Genomic DNA, 20,135 nt, shown 5'->3' with positions numbered 1-20,135 from the left:
AAAAAAAGATACTGATTTTCATACTATGTCTATAAAAATGCATGGACACGGACAATATGTGGTGAGGGCCTGGGGCCAGGGGGAGGGCGTGGGCCAGAAGGGGGCTGATGGGGGGGCAGGGGGGGTACATCTGTATCACGTTCAACAACAAAGGTAAATTTTTTTTAAATGCGATTGTAATCCCATCCACAAAACTCCACTAAAATCCTGATATAGGGTGAGTAGCCCTGCATGCCTCATTTCAAAAGTTACACAGCACGTAACCAGCATAAGTCCCTGGAGATCCATCCACGTTGCTGCAGGCACCAAAGCTTGGCTCCCCTATTGCTGCCTAGCATCCCGTGATGTGGACGTAACACCATTTGCTTCACCATTCACCCGTTTGAGGACATCTGGGCTATTTCCAGTTTGGGGCCATCATAAATAAAACTGACGTGAACATCTGTGTTCAGGCTTAGTGTAAAAAATAAGTGTTCATTTCTCTGGAACGAATGCCCAAGTGTGAACTTGCTGGGATGCGTGGTAGTGAGTTCTGTAAGCAGGGGCAGAGGAGAAACTTCTAAAAAGCCTAACAAACATTGTTTAAAAACTGTCCTCAGTTTTCTGGCAGAAGAGATGAAGCCAGACTAAGAATACGATGGCCGTTCTGAGGGGACACAGGGCTTACTGCCCAGACTGAAGTAGGGGGCGACCTTCCCCTACTCCCTGTGTCCACTGAACCATTTCTCAAAAGAGGGCAAGGGAAGCTGGCTCTATTTGATGGCCTCCCTTAGAAGACTAATATCCTGTCGTGCTGTGTTATAATAATGTAAGCCCAGAACGCAATGGGTACCTAGCATAGAGCAAGTGTTTTATAAATACTAGATAGGTGGATGTATAGGAGGGGTGGATGGGTGGATGCAAAGATGGATGGATGGATGGATGGATGGATGGATGGATAAATATGCTTCCCCAAGTCTTGGGATTTAACCTGGTAGTTATGACTAAGACATAACAAGAAATCAGCACCAACATTTTGGACTTTTTGGTCCGCTACTGTGAAATCCTGCAGTTTACCAAAGTCTCTACTTCTACCACTTAACCCCTGATAAACAAAGGCTGCTTTGCCAATGCATGTGAAACAGAGGGGAGTCTTTCCACACCTCACTGCCTACTGTGTGTTCCCCACGCTCAGGGGTCTTTTATGTTGGGGGGAATCTCAAGTTGGCACCTGGTAGGGCACAGGCCCCCACCTGTGGGAGCAGACCTCTGCTGTACAACTGCTGCCTACCGCCCCAGTGAGGTCTCCCAGGCACAAACCAGTTGAGCTGGCGCATTCCCAAGGCTGAAAGCAGCACCCCTGGAAAAGACAGGGGACTGGCTCCCCTTCCTTCTGCAAATCTACCGTCTTCAGATGTTCTTCACAGCGAGGCAGGGAGAGCTGGCTGGCAGTGCCCCCGCTCACACCATCCCTACTTCTCTTCTGCTCTAGCTTTTCTGGGCTGTGGGCACGGACTGGTAATAGGATGTGCCTGCGTGGTTTCCCTCACTATCTCCGTCGGGAGAAACGAAAATGCCAGGCCCCGGTGAAGACTCCTGTTGGCAACTGTACCAGACTTTGCTGTGTATTCATTCTCCCGCCTCTGCCTGAAAACCATTGGGTGGGGCACTATTTGAGAAATAAATGAAAGGAGTCAATCCCTGACCCTGATGCATGGCATAGTTTATCACATAATCAAGGGGAGCCGCTGCTGAAAAATATGTCTGTGTAGCTCCACAAACAAAACCATCCCAGAGTCCAAACAGCTGCCTTCCAGCCTGCTTTTCCCGGGAGCAAGGCGGGAGGGGGCTGGAGGGAAGGCGTCCCTCCCTGGATCTGCACTGATGGAGGAGGAAGAGCCTGGTTCCAGGGGAGCCGCTAGTGCCTGGGATCCCTGTTAGGGATGCGGTTTCGGTAACCAGCTGGGAGGAGGGCCTGTTCCCTCCAGGCCCTCCCGAGGTTACTTTACTCATCTCAGCCAACACGCCTTCAGTCCTATGGCCGATGAGCTCAGCGGGCCGGGCCCGGACGCTAATGATGTGGGTTCAGATACAGGGAAAACTGCTCTGTGGTTAGCAACAGCCCCAACCCGCAGCCCCCACCCGGGGCGGCCTTCTCAGAACCTTCCTGCAGGGTTATTTTCCGTTCTGAGGGCTGAGAACACATGGTCTCAGGTGGTGGTGAGGCCACAGGGGTGTTGGAGAAAGGAGGAACTGTCTGACCCGCCCAGCGCACACGCCAATCATAACAAACCACAGCCCGGGCCCAGAGCCGCTATTCAGCCGCCCCTCCCAGGGCACCGGGCCCTGGCGCAGTCACCAAAACCCAGAGAGCCCTGCCCAGAGAAAAGGCCTGTAACCTCGGCCAAGGAGCTCAGTGGAAAGTTTCATTACTTGTCATGGCAAAAAGAAAGAAAGCAAGCTACGCTTCTGAAAATAAGCTGCCTCTCTTTGGAAGGAGGCAGGGCTTGCAAGGGAAGAGATGAGATTAGGTATTAGATGGAGATGTGAAGCATCCTTCAGGGTTTAAGGGCTGTAACACCAAGAATCGCTAACATCTGGCCCTGCACAGTGCTGGTCACAGTTCAGGATGCCTCCAAGGACTCGGAAATAAACGAACTCCGGTCCAAAATCTTCCACCCTAAGGACCAAAACACCCACCCGAATTAGGGCCATCTGGAACTCTTTGCCCAGGTGGTGAAAGCACAGAGCTCGTGGGGCCAAAGCTGTGGTTCATACTTATATAAGGGCCAAGCCGCCGCGCACAAAGAAAGCACTGTGCCCCGGCCCCAGCCAGAGCCCTGCTCGCCAGCTGTCCCACACATCAAACCTGTTGTCCCAAAGGGACGGGACACACACACACACACACACACACACACACACACAGATGACTCTGTGAACTCTGTCTCATTCCAAGAAAATGCAAAGCCACCTCCTACTAACTTTGGATGACATGTGTTCTGCAGATAAAATGACAGGTCCAGCCCAGTGGTTGAGTGTCAACCTATGAGCCAGAAGGTCATGGTTCAATTCCCGGATGGAGCACATGCCCGGGCTGTGGGCTTGATCCACAGTGTGGTGTTCAGGAGGCAGCCGATCGATTCTCTCTCATCACTGGTGTTTCTATCTCTCCCTTCCTCTCTGAAATATATATACATATATATTTTTAAGACAGGTCTGCCTGTGCACCCTGCCTGAGAATGAGATGCCAAGCTGAAGTAAACAAACAACCCTACTTCCTTCAAGCCCCAGCTCAAAGCCACATCGTGGAGGCCTTCCCTGTCACCGCAAGGCAGAGGTGGCCCAGTCCTTCCCCCAGCATGGCACCCAACCCACCAGCACAGGAGGTCCAGACTGAGACCAGCGTTTCGTTTCCTAGGTAACCTCTCACTCAGCTCTCCGAAGGAAGGGGCGTGTCTCCCAATCGCTTCCCCAGCACCCAGCACACACGTGAAACAGGGATGGATGGAGAAGGGCATTCATGAGAGAAGTGTTGGCATGACTGCACAGACAGCCTCTGCCCTCAGACTGGGGATCTCAGGACCGTCGCCTCCTTTCTTGAACACCATGGAGAGGACTGCTCCCAGGAGCACACGCAGACGACGGTCTCAGCACATGCCAAACGCCAGCAGGTGACAGCAGCCACTGCCTCTTGCGCGGCTGTCATCCTAAAGCAAGCATCACCTTGAAAGACATCAGACCCTCAGCACTGCCCCAAGAAGCAAATGCTACCATCCCTGCTGCACAAATGAGGAGATGAATTCAAAGGTATTAACTAACGTGCTGAAGACTATGTAGCTTAAAACCCGCAAAGCTGGGAGCCAGCCAGATGCTCCTAACCACACTCAATGCTGCCTCCCAAGATGGTAAGGGTCTTAACTCAAAGTCTGCAAGCAAATTAAACAGAGGGACATCTATATCCTGAACCATGAGAATCTTGCGAATTTCTTGTTAGGTTTGATTGAGCAATTGAATTTATACCCCACCCCCCGGGAACTGGCTTTTCAGGTCATTGCACTATGGACATTCCCTTTGCTGAAGACCACATTTCACTTGCGGTGACCACATTCCATTATCTCCCCTCCGGGTATGCATAAAGAAGTCTCCGCCCAAAAAAAAAAAAAAAAACCCCGCCAAAAGTCCTTTAAAAGCCGCTGACTCACGTCCCTGGGTGCTGGAGCCAGCCTGGTGTGCGGATGATTTAGTAAGTTCATAATCCCTCATCACTCTGACCTCCTTCCGCCTTTGGAGACCTAACATTTCTGATGATGGGAAGTGCAGGAGTTGGAAACTGAGGAAGTTTGGAAAGAGGGAGGAGCACCCAGCCAAGGATCTAGAGTTCATCTACATTTCACATCCTCAATGGGGGTTATAGCCCCTCCAATGGAGGGGAATTGGTTCTTGACGGAAAAACGTACTCTTTGTAAGTAAAAGGCATGCATACAGTACATAAACAGGTATGCAGTACATCTGTGGTTCAGGTTCCATGGAGCAGTGACAATTAGGAAAACAGCTGAAAAGGCTCCTGGAGGGGGTCACAATGAAGAAAGCTAGAGAAACACTCATCTGTGAGTCACCAACAAGTAGTAGCAAGAACAAGAGGGAAGCAAAGGCGGCCGACCAGACGGGACACGCGGGTCCGGAAACATGGTGGGGGGTCAGTGGTTGAGTATCGACCTAAGAACCAGGTCATGGTTCGATTCCGGTCAGGGCACATGCCCAGATTGCAAGCTTGATCCCACATGTGGGGCATGCAGGAGGCAGTGAATCAATGATTCTCTCTCATCATTGACGTTTCTATCCCTTCCTCTCTGTAAAAAATCAATAAAGTATATTTAAATATATATATATATATATCAAATCTCATACACACAGAAAAAAATATCTGTGACGTTTGTAAGGTGAACGAAGAATAATGAAATAGCACCGCACACCCACCAGCAGCTTAAGAAAAACAAGGCTCTCAGTGCTTTGATGGGCTCTGAGTATCTACATCCCGCAACCCCAGACCAATTCTTTCTACATCCCTCCCTAACCACTGTCCTGAGTTTTACGTTGATTTTGTATTATCTTATTATCTTATCTCTCTTTGTAAATTTGCAAGTGTGAATCTAGTTTGCACACTTCTGAGCTCTGTATACGTGGGATCCTATCTGACAGATTCCGCTACAACTTACCCGATTAGCTCAATGTCATAATCCAGAAATTCATCCATGCTGGTAACTATAGTTTTACTCCCAAACCTTTACATTCATTGGTTTGGAAAATGACTTGAAGGAAGTACATATGGGATAAGGACGTGCTACCCCTGTATCTGAAATGTCTGATCGATCATTAAGAATTCATTCTCATCTCTCCCAGGCGCATATCCATGTCTACTGATTCTTAGCTCAGGGCCCTTTCTTCACAAAAAGCAAAGGAGAAAGAGGCTTAAAAGGAAACGATGCAGAGTCATACCTTCCTTGCAATCTGGTTGGCCATTTGCGATACAGCCAGGTGGCCGAGGAGGAGCCACACCAGCCGCTGCTTCCCCCACTCCATCCAGAAGCTCCACTCGAAGTCGGTCTGGTCCTACAGAGGCCCAAAGCAGGATTGATCAGAAAGGTTCCAGGACATTCTGAGGCAGAGCACAAACTCCAGCTCATAAACCAACCAGAAAGAAGGCCAATGGGAGTCCAAACTCTACAAGCGTGACCCCCGGTCGGGGGCATGCAGGAGGCAGCCGATCCATGATGATTTACCTAACACTCCCAGCCTTGACCCCGCCAAACCCCCACCCACATATGCTCTCCCCTCCAGCGTGGCTGGTCTCACTGCTGTTCTCCTAATAAGTGTCTTTGTTAAAGCTGATTCCCAGGACCCTCTGCAGGGGTTAAAGAATTCAGTTGTTACCCAGCATCACACAGACAGTGTAAGTCATGAACTGAGCTTATCTCAGCTTAGTTATCTCTCTCCCTCTCCCTTCCTCTCTAAAATCAATAAAAATATATATTTTTTAAAAGTGGCGGGGGAGTGGAATCAGGCGGCCCAAGTTCTAGTCACATGTCTGTCGCTGTGTAAACCGACCAGGCACTTAACTTCTGGACCTGAGCCGTCCTGTGTGGGAAATAAAGGTCTGAACTAGTGCAATGTCTAAGATTCCTTTCAGAAAGTGAAGAAACTTATTTTCTAGGCTAAAGGAAAGAAATACTAAGGGTGTGGGTCACCCACGCCCAGGAATTCTGAGCCTTGACTGCCTGTGACCTTTCAAGAGAGGGCTGATCTCCCTGCTCACCACCTCGTGACCAAGCCAGGCCTCCAGGTTCCCGCCCACACTGGCAGCCTGCTCTGTTCCAGAAAGTTCCCCACTCATCCGGCCTGCCCTCTTCCCCAGAAATGGGAAGAACCCACCACAGGGTGTGGATTTACTGCACAGTATGGTCTGCCCACCTCGGGGTAAGAAAACTACCCTTAGAGAGGTTAAATATCATGCCCCAAGTCTCCCCGCCAACCATGGCAAAGCCCAAGTTCAAAACCCAGGTCCTCAGGCCGCAAAGTCTGTGTTCCTGTGATACAATACGGAGTACGGCTCTGGCTGGTGTGGCTCAGTTCGTTGGACGCCATCCTGTGCACTGAGAGGTCACCTGTTTGATTCCAGGTCAGGCCACATGCTTGGGTTTCAAGCTTGATCCCTGGTGGGGGGCATGCAGGAGGCAGCCGATGGATAATGTTTCTCTCTCATCATTAATGTTTCTGTCTCCCTCTCCCTTCCTCTGTCTCTAAAATCAATAAAAACATATTTTAAAAACAAAGAAAAGATAAAGGTTCTAGGAAGCGTGGACTCAAAAGGAGTGAATCCATAGATAACAGAAAGACTGCAACATCTGAAATGCCATAGGAATCAACCATCATACCCTTCTCCTCAAAATACTAGTAAAAGGTACGTCTGCTCCATACGGCAGACACCACCACTTGACTCAATCAACATTCCAACCCCTTGCTGGAAGGACTTCCTATATACATTAGTGGTTGGAAAGCAGAAAACTACATTTCCCAGAATCCCCTGCAGCTAGCACGTCTGCACACATCGCATGACCTTGCTCTGGTGAACACAGGAAGAAGCGAAAGAACCTAAAGAAACATGGGCTGTGAGACTCTCCTGAAAGAATGGTGGCGGAGACGCAAGGCCCCGGCCGGCCGGCGGTGCACAGCTTCCTGGTGGGGCAGTTTGGGGAGTCCCCAGGCCGTGAACTGGGCAGCAGCCCCGTGTTGCAGGCTACTCTGGGAATGGCTCCTGGAAGCTCACTTTAGTGCCTGTCCCCACAGTTTTTTTGACTATTCTGAGAGCTCCTGAAATCCCCACAATAAATTCCTTTCTGTTTAAACTGGCTGGAAAGGAATCTGTTGTCTCTGTGGAAACTTGACCAACATACTTTGAAGTTTTGTTTGTTTGTTTTGATCAACAAACTTTGGAAAGAATTTTTCTTCTGATTGCAATCCAGCTTTAGTTTCACAATAGAAGCATTACGAAAAGAATTCACTGTGTAGACAACTTCTGAAATAAGTCTGTTCAGCGGAGGAAAACGAAATGGAGGAAGACAGCAGCTAGGTCAGTCCGAGGGATGCTCTGGAGCTGGACCGTGGAGGCACCAGTGAACCTAGGTGTGCGGTTCAAACCCAGTAGAAAAGGCTCCACCTTACTGACTGTCGGGCAGCATTTTTCACTGGCATGCCTCTTTTCCCCTCAGACAGAGCAGACAGTGCGGAGATGAATAGATGTACTGTTTTCCTCATCCTTGTCTCCGGAATTTTGCAACAATAACAAAAGAAACACAACGGAAGTACTAGACATTTTTGTGTTATCTATTTCCGAAATGACATCATGTGCACAGTATTTTACTTTGAGACCAGACCTAATTCCCAGTCACACTGAGCAAAAGTAATCTGTTTACAAGGCTCCCAGGAAACCTTTACAAGGTACTTGAATCCGGAAACATTTCCCTGCGCTTTCAGAGGCAGCGCGCTCTCCTTAATGGCCCATAAATCTCCCACGGAGAGCGGGAAACGGAGGGCGTATTTACATGAATTCTGCACAGGAGCCGCGCTGCTCTCTGGGTGAACTCAGCCCAGTGATTCATGTAGCAATGATTGCAAGAGTTTGCTTTTCTTTCAACAGATGCCTTGCTCTTTCTAAAATAAGTTGAACTAAATTAGTTTACTGCTCACAATTTTCGGAGACAACACTCCTTCCCCAGCCAACATTTCCTCAAAGACAAAATGTTTTCATTAATGAAACTCCCCCCACGCCCCCCCCCTGTAAATAACAAAATCTCTGCTTAAGTGTCTTCCCCATCCTGTACAGGTGAAGGTGAAGAAGATACTCACGGGGGTCAGGATGCCACCAACAGGGCTAGCATAAGAGCACATACCATCCCAGTCTCTTAAAGGGCCCTCTTAAAGGGCCCGCAAATCGGCCCAGGGTAGAAAGGGGGCAGGGAGGTGTTTTGTAGAAGGAGGAGAGAAAACTTCTCGAGGACTTAGTTAAATCAAGAGAGCCTAATTGATGTGGGGAAGGTCTCTGAATCTCTTCAACCTAACTGCCAACCTAAACTCAGTGACTTCCTCTGGCTGCACCGCTACCTACCTACCTCCTAGAATTCACTCCAGATTATGCCAGACATATGCGTATACTTGAGCAAGTACAGATTCTGTCTCCCTGTTTTGCCTATTCCACATTTCTCCCCTTCTTCCTAGAGCTTACAAAGAATGAATCACATTCTAAAGGAGAAATACTAAATTCTAGTACGAAGGCAAAGGCACAAAAAAAGGTAGTATTTTCCCCACATCCTCAAACCGGGAAAAAAACAAAACATTTTCTACAAGGTACATATATGGAGAAATGAGGTGCAAACAGTTAATAAGGCTATTCAATAAGTTAGGGATCCTGACCCCCCCAAAAAAATGTAACAGAATATGATGACTAGATAGCAAATGACATAACCTCGTAAGATTCCCCAGCTACAAACCATGCTAATAAAGTCTACATCCCATTCGCGTCACTTCTGCAGAATACAGAAAGGCTAAGCGAGTCACAGTAACCTGGAGGAAAAATGGTTCCCAGGCCTCTGGGGACCATGGTTCCTGAAACGGTCCTCACACTCAGGAGAATCTGCTTTCTGCCTACAAAGTCTTCACACATTCAAGAAGACTAGTTCATATATAACATCTCTGCAGCGGGCGAACACGAGAAACTGGAACTCCAGATGGAACCCCAAAATGCTGAAGGTCCCCGAGGCAGAAGTGAGTGATAAAAGAAAGAAAGGAAAAGCTCACATTCTTGCCATCCTTTCAGGGGGGAAGAGGGGAGCTCTTCATAATCTCAGATACCATCGTTTTTGTTGTCCTTAATCCTCACCTGAGGATATTTTCCCCAATGATTTTAAGACAAAGTAAAAGGGAAGGAGCGAAGGAGGGATTGAGGGAGGGAAGGAGGGAGGGAGAGAAATCTGAGAGACACATGGATTGGTTGCCTCCAGCACATGCCCGGACTGGGGCCGGGACCAAACCTGCAACCCAGATACATGCCCTTGACTAGGAATCAAACCCAGGACCTTTCCATGCGCGGGTCTATGCTCTAACCACTGAGCACACCAATCAGGGGCACAGGTACCATTTTTCTCCTTGAATCTTACACACTGGGTGGAAGACCAGGAAAGTGGGCCGAGTATGTGAAAGAACTCTCCCACACATCATTTTAGTCTGTCCCCTTGACCCATCAGTTCGCTATCCGAGCTCTCAAAGAGAGAGCTCCCTGTGAAATAACAGAAAATATGTATACTGGTGCACCCGATGACTGGCACCGCACTCCTCAGACCCTTGGAATTTCCTGTGACAAGAGAAATAGGAGCATCTTTTGTTCTCCTAAGCCCTTTGGGATTTCCTGGGTGATAACACTGTGTTTTGTTGGAATGAGGTGAGTCTGGGTGGGCTCCTGGATGGGGCTGTTCACCAGAAAGGTCAAGCCATGGGTAGAAGCTTGGGGTTTTCAGTGCCACACTCCATTCTTCTGAGAGGGGAGAGGGGTTGAAATCCAGTTAATGATTGGTCATGCCTCGTGATAAAGTACATAAAAGTCCTCAAAATGCAGGGTTCAGAGAGCTCCCGGGCTGGTGAACAGGTGGAGGTACTGGGAGAGTGGGGGGGGGCCTGGAGAGGGCCTGGAGGCGGCCAGGAGGCTCAGCACCCTTCCCACCTCACCCTGTGCACCTCTCCCATCCGGATGATCATCCGTATATTTTATCGCATCCTTTTACAATAAACTAAACAGGAAGCAAAATGCTTTCCTGAGTTCAGTGAGCCACTCTAGCACATTAACTGGCCCTGAGGAAGGGCCATGGGTACCACCTGGACGTGCAGTTGGCATCCGAAGGCAGGGGGGTGGGAGCATCTTGTAGGACTGAGCCCTTCACCTGTGGGATCTGAGGCCATCTCCAGGGAGAGTGTCAGCTATTGAGTTGAACTGCAGCTCACCTAGCTGGTGTCGCAGAATTGCTTGGTATAGGGAAGCCCCCCACACAACTGGTGTTGGAAGTATAGCGTGAGAGTAACGGAGAAATGGGAGGAGCAGAGTGTGGTTCTCTATACATGTCCACCCCAGAGCACCTCTTCGGAGAGTCGGCCATGGTGGGAGCTAAGGTGCCTCCAAGGCTGTGGACGGAGACCACCAAGAACAAGAACCAAGGCTCACCATGCCTCCAACCTCCATCGCCCGCAGCACACTGCCTCTGCCGTCTCTCTGCAGAAACGTACCCGTTTGCTATTAAAATAACTTGTCTTTTCTATGATGTCGGAAACTAACTTTAAAATACATCAACGCAGAGACTTCTGGTTCCCGGCGAGATAAAGTAACCACCGTTCTCCCCAACCTTCACCACCAAGGACAGCTAAAAGCCCTGAGTGTAATTCTAAGATAAACACAGGAAGACCCCGAAAGATGGCAGAAGGAAGACAGACTGGCTAGGGACCTCAGCACTTGGGGAATGACAATGAAATAAAATATAATAAAAAGCTCACTGGATAGACTTACTAGCAGAGGTAGACGACTCAAGAAAGAAGCATTGAACCTAAAGATGAGTCAATGGAAATCACACAATCTGATAACAGAAAAAATAGGCTGAAAACATAAATAAACAGAGCCTCGGAAATCTGTGGTACAATTATAAAGATCTAACATTCATGTGATTCGTGAAATCCTAAAAAAAAAAAGAGAGAGAGAAAAAACGTGGGGCTGAAAAAAATATTCAAAGAAATAACGGCTAAAAATTTTGCAAATCTGGCAAAAGGCATAAACCTACAGATTCAAGAAGCCGAATGAACACTAGTCAATTTGTATGTACCAATTAAAAGGCAGATTGGCGGAACGGATTTTTAAGAAATGATCCAACTCTATGCTGTCTGTAAGAAATTCACTTTAAATACAACAATATAGGTAGGCTGAGAGTAAAAGCATGCAGAAGGATACATACTCCACAAACATCCATCAAAAGAAAGCAACAAGAACCCAAAAATAGAGCCACACAAGTCTGGTCAACTGATTTTTGACAAAGGTGCAAAAACAATTCAATGGAAGAATCATCTTTTCAACAAAAGGTGCTATAACAAGTGGCCATCCATACGCAAGCAAAAAATAAAATAAAATAAAAATAAAACCCAGCCAGTGTGTGTCAGTGGTTGAGATTGGGTCTGAGGTTTGCCTTCATGAACGAGGGGGAACTCTCTGTGGTTCTGTGCCTTAATCGTTGGAGGTTGGGATAAGGAGAGGAGAGGACCGCACCCAGAGTCCCAACATACAGAAGGAATAAAACCAGTTTCGGTGGTTGAGCCAAAATGAGGTTTTGAGCCCGGTCGGCCTGACCTCTGCTTCGCCCTCTAATGGTGGCTCCAGAGGCACCCAGTGACTACTAAGGTATCTGTAGAATCTCAAGGGTGAGGACTCCGGCTCATTTGCATACCCATAATACCCTGCACAGAGTACAATCCTTTTCAAGTTTAAAAGACGTTTTTTTTTAACTTGTCATTTCTAAATGCAAGAAACTTACTTGAAAAACTTCTTGTGCAAACTTTAGGCAGAAAGTACCTCTAGCCCTAAAACATCACCATAACTGAACTAGGAGTTGTAGTTACTGGAGGAGGGAACTTGGGAGGCACCAAGCATACTCTGGTTTCTCTTCAGATCGCATAAATCTTTCGCCTTTTACTAAAGATTTCCGTGGAGAGGAACAATTCTGAGTTTATACTCAATTTTTTGAGGCCTTGCCTTGGCAGGGCTAATCTTATGGTTATAAGAAAAGACGCCTCCTAGAATAGAACGCTTCTCTAGTTTCAGTGCCGGTGACTAGGGCTGGCTGTTGTCACGTGGTCTGGGGCTCCGCCCACTTCTATGTTAGGCAATGCCCCACAGGAGCAGGGTAAGTTGGCCTGCGCTGGTTTCGGCTACTGGCCTCGTGAATATCTACATGGGTGACCGAATCGGGCCTGAGATTTGCCTCCGTGAAACCTGGGTGTAAAGTCACGCTGGACAACTCACCCACGTGGAACTTAGCAGCGACTGTCAGCCTGACAGTGGCTTCAGTCAGTTCCCCGCCCACAGAGGCCACCCTTCACATCTCCCAGGGGCGCCGGGCGCTCACTCTTATCTGCAGCTGCTTCTACTTTCTTTCTAACAGAGACAGCAACTGTCAAGACATGATTTTTAAAAGTAATAACCTTGTGAAGAATGTTGACCGGCACCGCTTTTAGGGAATGTGAGAGAAGGAAATGGTTTCCCCGCCTCCAAGTCTCTCCAAATTTCAGCTCCAAGTCACGGCTCAACCCTCTAGCCTGGAATAACCTCTGCTCCTTCTCTCCGAGTCCCACCTGTCAGATCACTTGTACGGGACACGTTGTAAAAGTTAACTCTTCCCCCTTCTTCCGGGGATGTTCTTCACACCGAATGTGCCCAAACGGGGAGCCCACAGCCCAGAAGCAGTGACTTAGCATTAGACAGACCCTACTCAGAAAGCTGGTCCGAGACACGGTTTCAATTCAGATCACTTCCATACTGGCATCTAAAGCTGCACAGGAGTTTATTAGCATGAGGAATGTTAGGAATAAATAGAGGGTAAAGCGGGTCAACATGAGGGAGGAGACTAGACTTTAGGTGGTGAGCGCTCAGCGGGGTATACATTTATTATGGAGACTTGAAATGTATATGATGTTATTAACCAATGTTACTGCAACACATTTAATTATTTTATTTTTCCATCACCATTTATCCCCCTATACCCTCTTCCACCTCCTCCCACCCCTATCCCCCCCCCTGCACAATCACCACACTATGGTTCATGTCAGTGAGTTCTTTCTTTTTTCCTTTTTGCTCAATCCCTCCACTACCACCCCCAGCACATGCACCCCCACCCCAAGCAGCTGTCAGCCTGCTCTCTATCTATGAGTCTGACTCTTTTTTGCTTGTTAGTTCAATTTGTTCATTAGATTCCACATAAGAGTGAAGTCATATGGTACTTGTCTTTCTCTGACTGGCTTATTTCACTTAGCGTAATGTTCTCCAGGTCCATCAATGCTGTCAGAAAGGGTAAAATTTCCTTCTTTTTTTATGGCTGAGTATCCCATTGTGTAAATGTACCCCAGCTGTTTTATTCGCTCATCTACTGATGGGCACTTGGGCTGCTTCCAAATCTTGGCTACTGTAAATAACGCTGTAATGAACATTGGGGTGCACATATTCTTTCAAATGTATATAATGCTATTAACCAATGTTACCCCAATACATTTAATTTTTTTAAAGAGAATTTACATATGAAAGGAGTGGTGTTCAATTTTCTCCAGCTCCAATACCCTCCTAAGGATGAAGCAGAAGAACCCTCAAAGCTTCAGGGATGTGGGGAGCCACTTATTGCAGGGGTTCTCAAACTATGGCCTGCGGACCACATGCAAATACAAATATTGTATTTGTTCCTGTTTTGTTTTTTTACTTCAAAATAAGATATGTGCAGTGTGCATAGGAATTTGTTCATAGTTTTTTTTAAACTATAGTCCGGTTGTTACTGGAAATTGCCTGCCTAAGGGCTATGGGTGTACCCCATACTGAATAAAACGATGGCAAGGCCTGAGCACAAGCAGAGTCCTTCCTCTTGGGATGGGCTCTCGCCTGGCCCCCCAATTTCCAAATTATTATTTCTTGTCTCATCTCTGTCATTTGTGTGTGGCCTCTTCTCCAGAGCCCAGACCCTGAACCACGCAGGACATGGGATATTCACACAGGGACACGTGGAGGCAGGAAGGAAGAATTTCCTATGTAGTTGCCAACAGTTGCTGTAGGGATGTCTGGGGCCACATTTAATTCTAATAGATACGGCTGGGTCAGGAGAAAGTGCCTGAGCTTTCCGAGGATGAAATCTGTACCCACTGATAAGGTCAGACAATCAGATTTCTGGAGTCTTGAGAAGAAAACGGGACAGGAAGATAGAGACCCCGGGGAGTTCTTTACCCAACACGGCACTCACACCTTTTACAGCACGGAGGAAAGATCCCTCATTCCCAAGTGCTGATGATACTACGCCTGGGTCAGTGCCAAGACAAAGGGGATGCAAAATACTGAACCCGGCTTGAAAACTGAGAAGGCTTATCCTTTAGCCACTGTGTACCTTCTTGAATCCTCCAAGCAAAGTGCCAATCGCCAGGTCAAATTCTTGGTCCAATTGCTCTTCATGTTCTGACAAGAAAAACAATGGCCATTAGTTCCAAACCCAAATAAAACTGGTTGGCTTAATAGCAGAGGCACTAAGAGAAACTGGAATGTGTTCTGGAAAAGCCGCCTGTGGACTGAGCTACGGGCATGGAAACGTCAGGCTCCTGGATCCCCCTCTCCAGTTGTCTGTGAGCTGAGTTCCTGGAAATCCGTGGCGGGGCTGCTGGAAATGTCCCCTCCCACGTGGAATAAGGCTCACAAAGGGAGAGGTGTCCAGAGAGAAAGCCTCCAGCACAGGGACCGCCCTGGACGGGTTAATGCAAATGCCCCACTTGTTCAGGTGGTAAAATATTTTTAAATATATTTTTATTGACTTCAGAGAGGAAGGAAGAGGGAGATAGAAATATCAATGATGAGTTTGATCGGCTGCCTCCTGCATGCCCCCTACTGGGGATTGAGCCCACAACCCAGGCGTATGCCCCTGACTGGAATTGAACCCGTGATCCTTCAGTCCGCAGGTCAGCGCTCTATCCACCGAGCCAAGCTGGCCAGCGCTACAATATTTTTATATATAGTTTTTCAATCCTCACTTGAGGATATGTTTTTATTGATTTTAAAGAGGAAGGGAGAGGGAGAGAGAGAGAAAGAAACATCTATGTGAGAGAGGAGCATTGATCAGTTGCCTCCCACACGTGCCCCGAATGGGGATCAAACCCACAAGATGGGTATGTGCCCTGACCGGGAACAGAACCCACAACCTTTCAGTGCATAGGATGAGCCCTACTGGCCAGGGCCAAAAAAAAAATTTTTTTTAAACAAATCATTCCACACATTGATGGTGATCAAGGCCTCATGATGTGAGATAATGCTAAAAAGATTATAAAATGGAATCGTGTAAGAGTAATAAGTATGTTTATAAGACAAACAACTCAACTGATATAAAACAAAATATAATAAAATCTTCACTCAAATACGTTTTGAGGGTGTATAATAACCAAGCAGGGTGTGAGATGCTAGGAATGAAACAGAAGAAGACTGGCATGTCTTTTGCCCTCCTGGGGCTCACTGCACATTAGGTAAGAGAGACACATGAATAATAAAAAATTACAGTAGTGCTGATGAGTGCCATGACACAGGAATGAGGAGGTGGAGTTCGAGTCTGGGGTGTCTATGTGATAAACAGTAGGAAGCTGGATGGGTATGGGTGGTGCTCAAGAGGGCCCTAAGTTGAAGATAAAGACCCAGGAGACCTCAGTATAAGGGTAGTGATGAAGCTTCCAGAAAGACTGACATCACCCAAAAGACACAGAGTGCACAGACAAGAACGAGGAGAACCACTGCTACTGAACCAACAAAAGTACAGAACCACAGAGTAGCGACTTTTCCCATTGTCTTTTATTGAAGAGACTGTCTTTACTGCATTATATGCCCTTGTTCTTCTGTCAAATATGGATTGAGCACCCTAACCGGTTTGGCTTAGCAGATAGAGCATCGGCCTGTGGACTCAAGGGTCCCAGGTTCGATTTCGGGCAAGGGCATGTACTGCGGGAATATCCCCAGTAGGAGGTGTGCAGGAGGCAGCTGATCGATGTTTCTAACTCTCTATTCCTCTCCCTTCCTCTCTGTAAAAAATCAATAAAATATATTTAAAAAACACATTTTAAAAAAAAAGAGTGTGCGACTCAAACTTAATCACGAAACGATGCTGATCTAGAGTAGAACCAAGGGGCAGAGTCACACACACTAGATGCCAACAGCAGCCCCAACCTCAAGCCAAAGGCAACACTGCCCCAGGAACGACAGAAGAGGGCGGGGTACTGAGCACTGGGCCAGGGGACCGCATGGCACAGCTCTGCCACACACTCCAGGATGTGTGCTGGAGGCGTGTGGTTGCAGCAGAGCCCTGGTCCTTCCTGCCACAGCTGCACACATGCCACATTGGGTGTGTGCGTGTGTGTCTGCGTGTGTGTGTCTGCATGTGCACGTGCATGGACGAACGTGCTGTGTCGTGCACAAATTCAAGTCAAGGGAACAGCCTGCAAACAAATAGCAAGACACTGCAATCCAGCAAAGACATACAGGAACCTCCTAATTCATTAAGGCAAACTGGGTGGAAAACCTCTCTGCTTCTTGTCTTCTTGGTTTGGGCTTCACTTTCATACACTGAGAAATCTCCAGAAACATCAGAATTATAGAGAATTGAAACAAGGCAGAAACTTGAGTTCTTTTTTTCCTCCTTTTTAAAAAGAGTACAACCAGAAGCAGTGAAATTTTCCTTCTAAGCACCAGGTAAACTGAAGCTGGCGCACACCGCCCTCTAGTGGGAAAAAGGAATTCCGTGCAGACTGGAGAATTATGAGGACATCCTGCCAGCAGGGGCGCTGTCCTACTGAAATACTATCTCACATTTGTAACTTTAAAGTTTCTAGTAGCCACGTTTTTTAAAGTTTTTAAAGAGTGAAATTAATTTTGTACATTTTCGTTATCTCAATCTATCCAAAACATTATTTCAATATGGAATCAGGATTAAACAACTATGGATGACTTACTCTGCATTCCTTTTTCTTAATCATGAATTCTTCCAAGTCCAATGTACATGTTATCCTAACAGCACATCTCAACTGGAAGTGGCCACGTTCCAAGTGCTCGTTAGCCACGTGTCTAATGACTACGGTAATGGACAGCGTAGCTCCAGGCCAAAATGCCCCCTCCCGCTTTGGAAAATTTCTACAAACCACCCTCGTCTGACCTCGTGACACAAACAAATGTCATACAACACACATGTAAAACCGCAATTTAAACCCACTTACACCCCCTTAGGAAATCAATTCGGTTGACATGGGAGGATGGAGGCTGAGACTTGCAGCAGGAGCTCCTTCCCAGAGGAGCCAAGGCCCCAGAACTTCTCTCGGTAAACCTTCTGGGCAGGCATCCCATGCTCTCACTCTTCGGGGGAGAACAGCTTTCATCGTAAGCCACATACTACACTCACGCAGGAGGAGCCTTCCCTGCCCAGGGAAATTGTCTCCCCACCACACAGGCTTGACGGTAGGCGCCCTGGTCCCATTTTCCCACAATGCAGTGCTGCACCAAAGCACCTGAGCGCATAGAAACGACACAGTTTCTGCTGGTGAGCCCTCCCGGCTAAATCAGCTGTGGATTCTCCTCTCTCCAACCACCACCCAACAAGAGGATACATCAAAACCCCACCCTACCTACTGGGTGAGAGAATTTGCATGTTAATCGCTGCCACTGGGCCCTGGTGGTGAACCATTTACTTAAAAGCTCTAGCTAACCTTCCCCTTTCACCCTCAGCACTTTGATGGGGTGGGGAGGGGGAACTGGAGGGCAGGATCAGTGACAGGGGAGGGGGGCAGGACACAGTCACATGCCCTCCTGTGATACAAGCCACCCCCACTCAGTAGTGGCTTAATGCATCCTGAGGCTTCTATGCATCTGAAAACTCTCATCAGCTCCTACTGGTTCTTTGGTTTTCTAGGGAGCCTGCAGGTATAGAAGACTGTGCAGTAAATGAGAGTAGAGAAAGGGAGCAGGAAAACGACTTCTAAAGATGAGGCAACGGAGTGGTAGGCAACTCTCAGATATTCCTATAGAACATCGCGTAGAAGATGGGTGACAAGGCGCTGGCTTTCCCACATTCTTGAGGTGTGGGGGCTCCTTCTCTCCTGTCTTCCAACTGCCACTCAGGGAATGAAAAAGTGATTTAGAAATCCCCCAAGTAAAAGGAGACCATATATGTAAGTAGGATGCAAGGCAATAAAGGACATAAAAGGTCTCAAACCTCCCAACAGGGACTCACCTAAGGAATTCTGGGTCTGTCGAGGCAGATTGCCAGGCGGGGGGTGGGGGTTGGAGGGGATTAGCATGGGAGTCCTGAGGGCTCCTGGGAGAGGAAGACAGGTGTGGACTGAGTTGGAAATGATCCACCAGAGAGGAAGCCATATGCTCTATACACATTCTTTGTATTTGATGGAACATGGAGCATGATGGGCTGGGGGAGCAGGGAGTGAGGCGCTGTGGAGTCTAAAGCTACGGTTGCCTTTAAATGCCCTACGGCCAGGCCCTGGCCCAAGTCATTGTGCGAGCTTTATGGAAAGCATTAGAAAGCAGAGTCCCTGAAGGCCGACACTCCCCTCCCTTGAGGGCCAGTGGGCATGAGAGGAAACCGCCAATGTAGGCCCGAGAGGAAGGGGTGGGCTGCCAGGCTTGGAATCCCAGGAGGAAAGCGACTGTAAACCAGGCTGCTGCTTCCCATGACCCTGGCCTCCGCTAACCAGGGAAACAGGGTCAAGTATAACATGAAGGACCATCACACCGGTCACCAGGGCCTCGGCTGGGCCACAACACCTGCGACGAAGCTGGCCATCAAGACAGCCTGCCCAGCGCTGGACCCCTGCAGGGCTGTGCACCGGGTCCCTTCACAGAGGACAGTAAACTGAAGGGCCCAGCTGGCCCAACCCACCGTCAGCCAGCTCACCTGGCGCCCAGGCCAAGGTCATCTACTCAAGGACAGGACCCTGAACTGCAGCCCCGGCCCCCGCCCCAGTCTCTGCACCCAAGCCCCCGGCTTTGAGAGGGACAGAGGCAGAATGGGGGGAAGACTCAATCCTGGTGATGCATGAGGAGGGGGAGGCTGAGGGCCGCGGACGCCCAGCTGTGCTTCCCAAACCCGACCTCTGCCATTTTAAACGACCACACCTACAGATCACCTGCCTGAAGAGAGAGCCCGGACTACCCCGCTGAATATCTCAGCTCTTTCACCCTCTATCCCTGCTTTCTGATCTACGCTCAAGCCCTGCCACTCGCCCTTGGCACTCTGCACTCCGATCCTAGTGAGTGGTTTGCCGTTCCCAGATCATGCTATGCTTTCTCACACCCAGGGGCACTGCACACCCTTGTCCACTGGCCTGCAAACTCCTCTCTGTCCACAGGTCCTCTGCCCTTCTCATGTGGCGGACTCCTGGTCTTCCTTAAGGCAAGGCTTCCCATCGCCTCTGGGAAACTGTCGCTGAGTATGGAGATCACTCATGGTGCCTCCAAAATTCTTCCTTCCACAGTATGGAGAGTTTTAAGTAGCACCTGGCCACCAAACTAAAGATTGTATTTCCCTGCCTCCTGGTGTGGCCACAGAACTCAGTTCTGGCCAACTGGGTGTGAGAAGTGACAAGGTGCCCTTAAAGGAAAGGAGGGTGCTCAATCCCATCCAGTGGGCGGGAATGTGGACTTGATGATGACTCCTCCTCAAAATACACACAAGAGCACTAAAGGCAGCAGAGCGAGAAGCGGGAAGGAGCCTGGGCCTCCAACACCATGGGCTGCCTCCAGGTGTCTGCAAGGAGGGATGGTGAGAGAGAAATGTCAGAAGTCACTG

At 48.4% G+C, this 20,135-nt stretch overlaps 1 protein-coding gene across 1 annotated transcript in view; it reads right to left on the bottom strand.

Annotated features, from left to right (window-relative positions):
- HHAT (hedgehog acyltransferase) overlaps positions 1–20,135 on the bottom strand; it is a 174,879-nt gene that overhangs the window by 154,219 nt on the left and 525 nt on the right. The window contains exons 2-3 of the mRNA XM_015568817.1: positions 14,700–14,767; positions 5,476–5,589 (exon numbers count right to left, since the gene is read on the bottom strand). Coding sequence (XP_015424303.1) covers positions 5,476–5,589; positions 14,700–14,767 — 182 coding nt within the window. The remainder of the gene's footprint in view (positions 1–5,475; positions 5,590–14,699; positions 14,768–20,135) is intronic.

This window comes from Myotis davidii, unplaced genomic scaffold, assembly GCF_000327345.1.
Source record: "Myotis davidii unplaced genomic scaffold, ASM32734v1 scaffold1525, whole genome shotgun sequence".
NCBI classification, from domain to species: domain Eukaryota; kingdom Metazoa; phylum Chordata; class Mammalia; order Chiroptera; family Vespertilionidae; genus Myotis; species Myotis davidii.
Note: the sequence above shows the minus strand (reverse complement) of the source record. Positions and strands in the feature narration are given on the sequence as shown.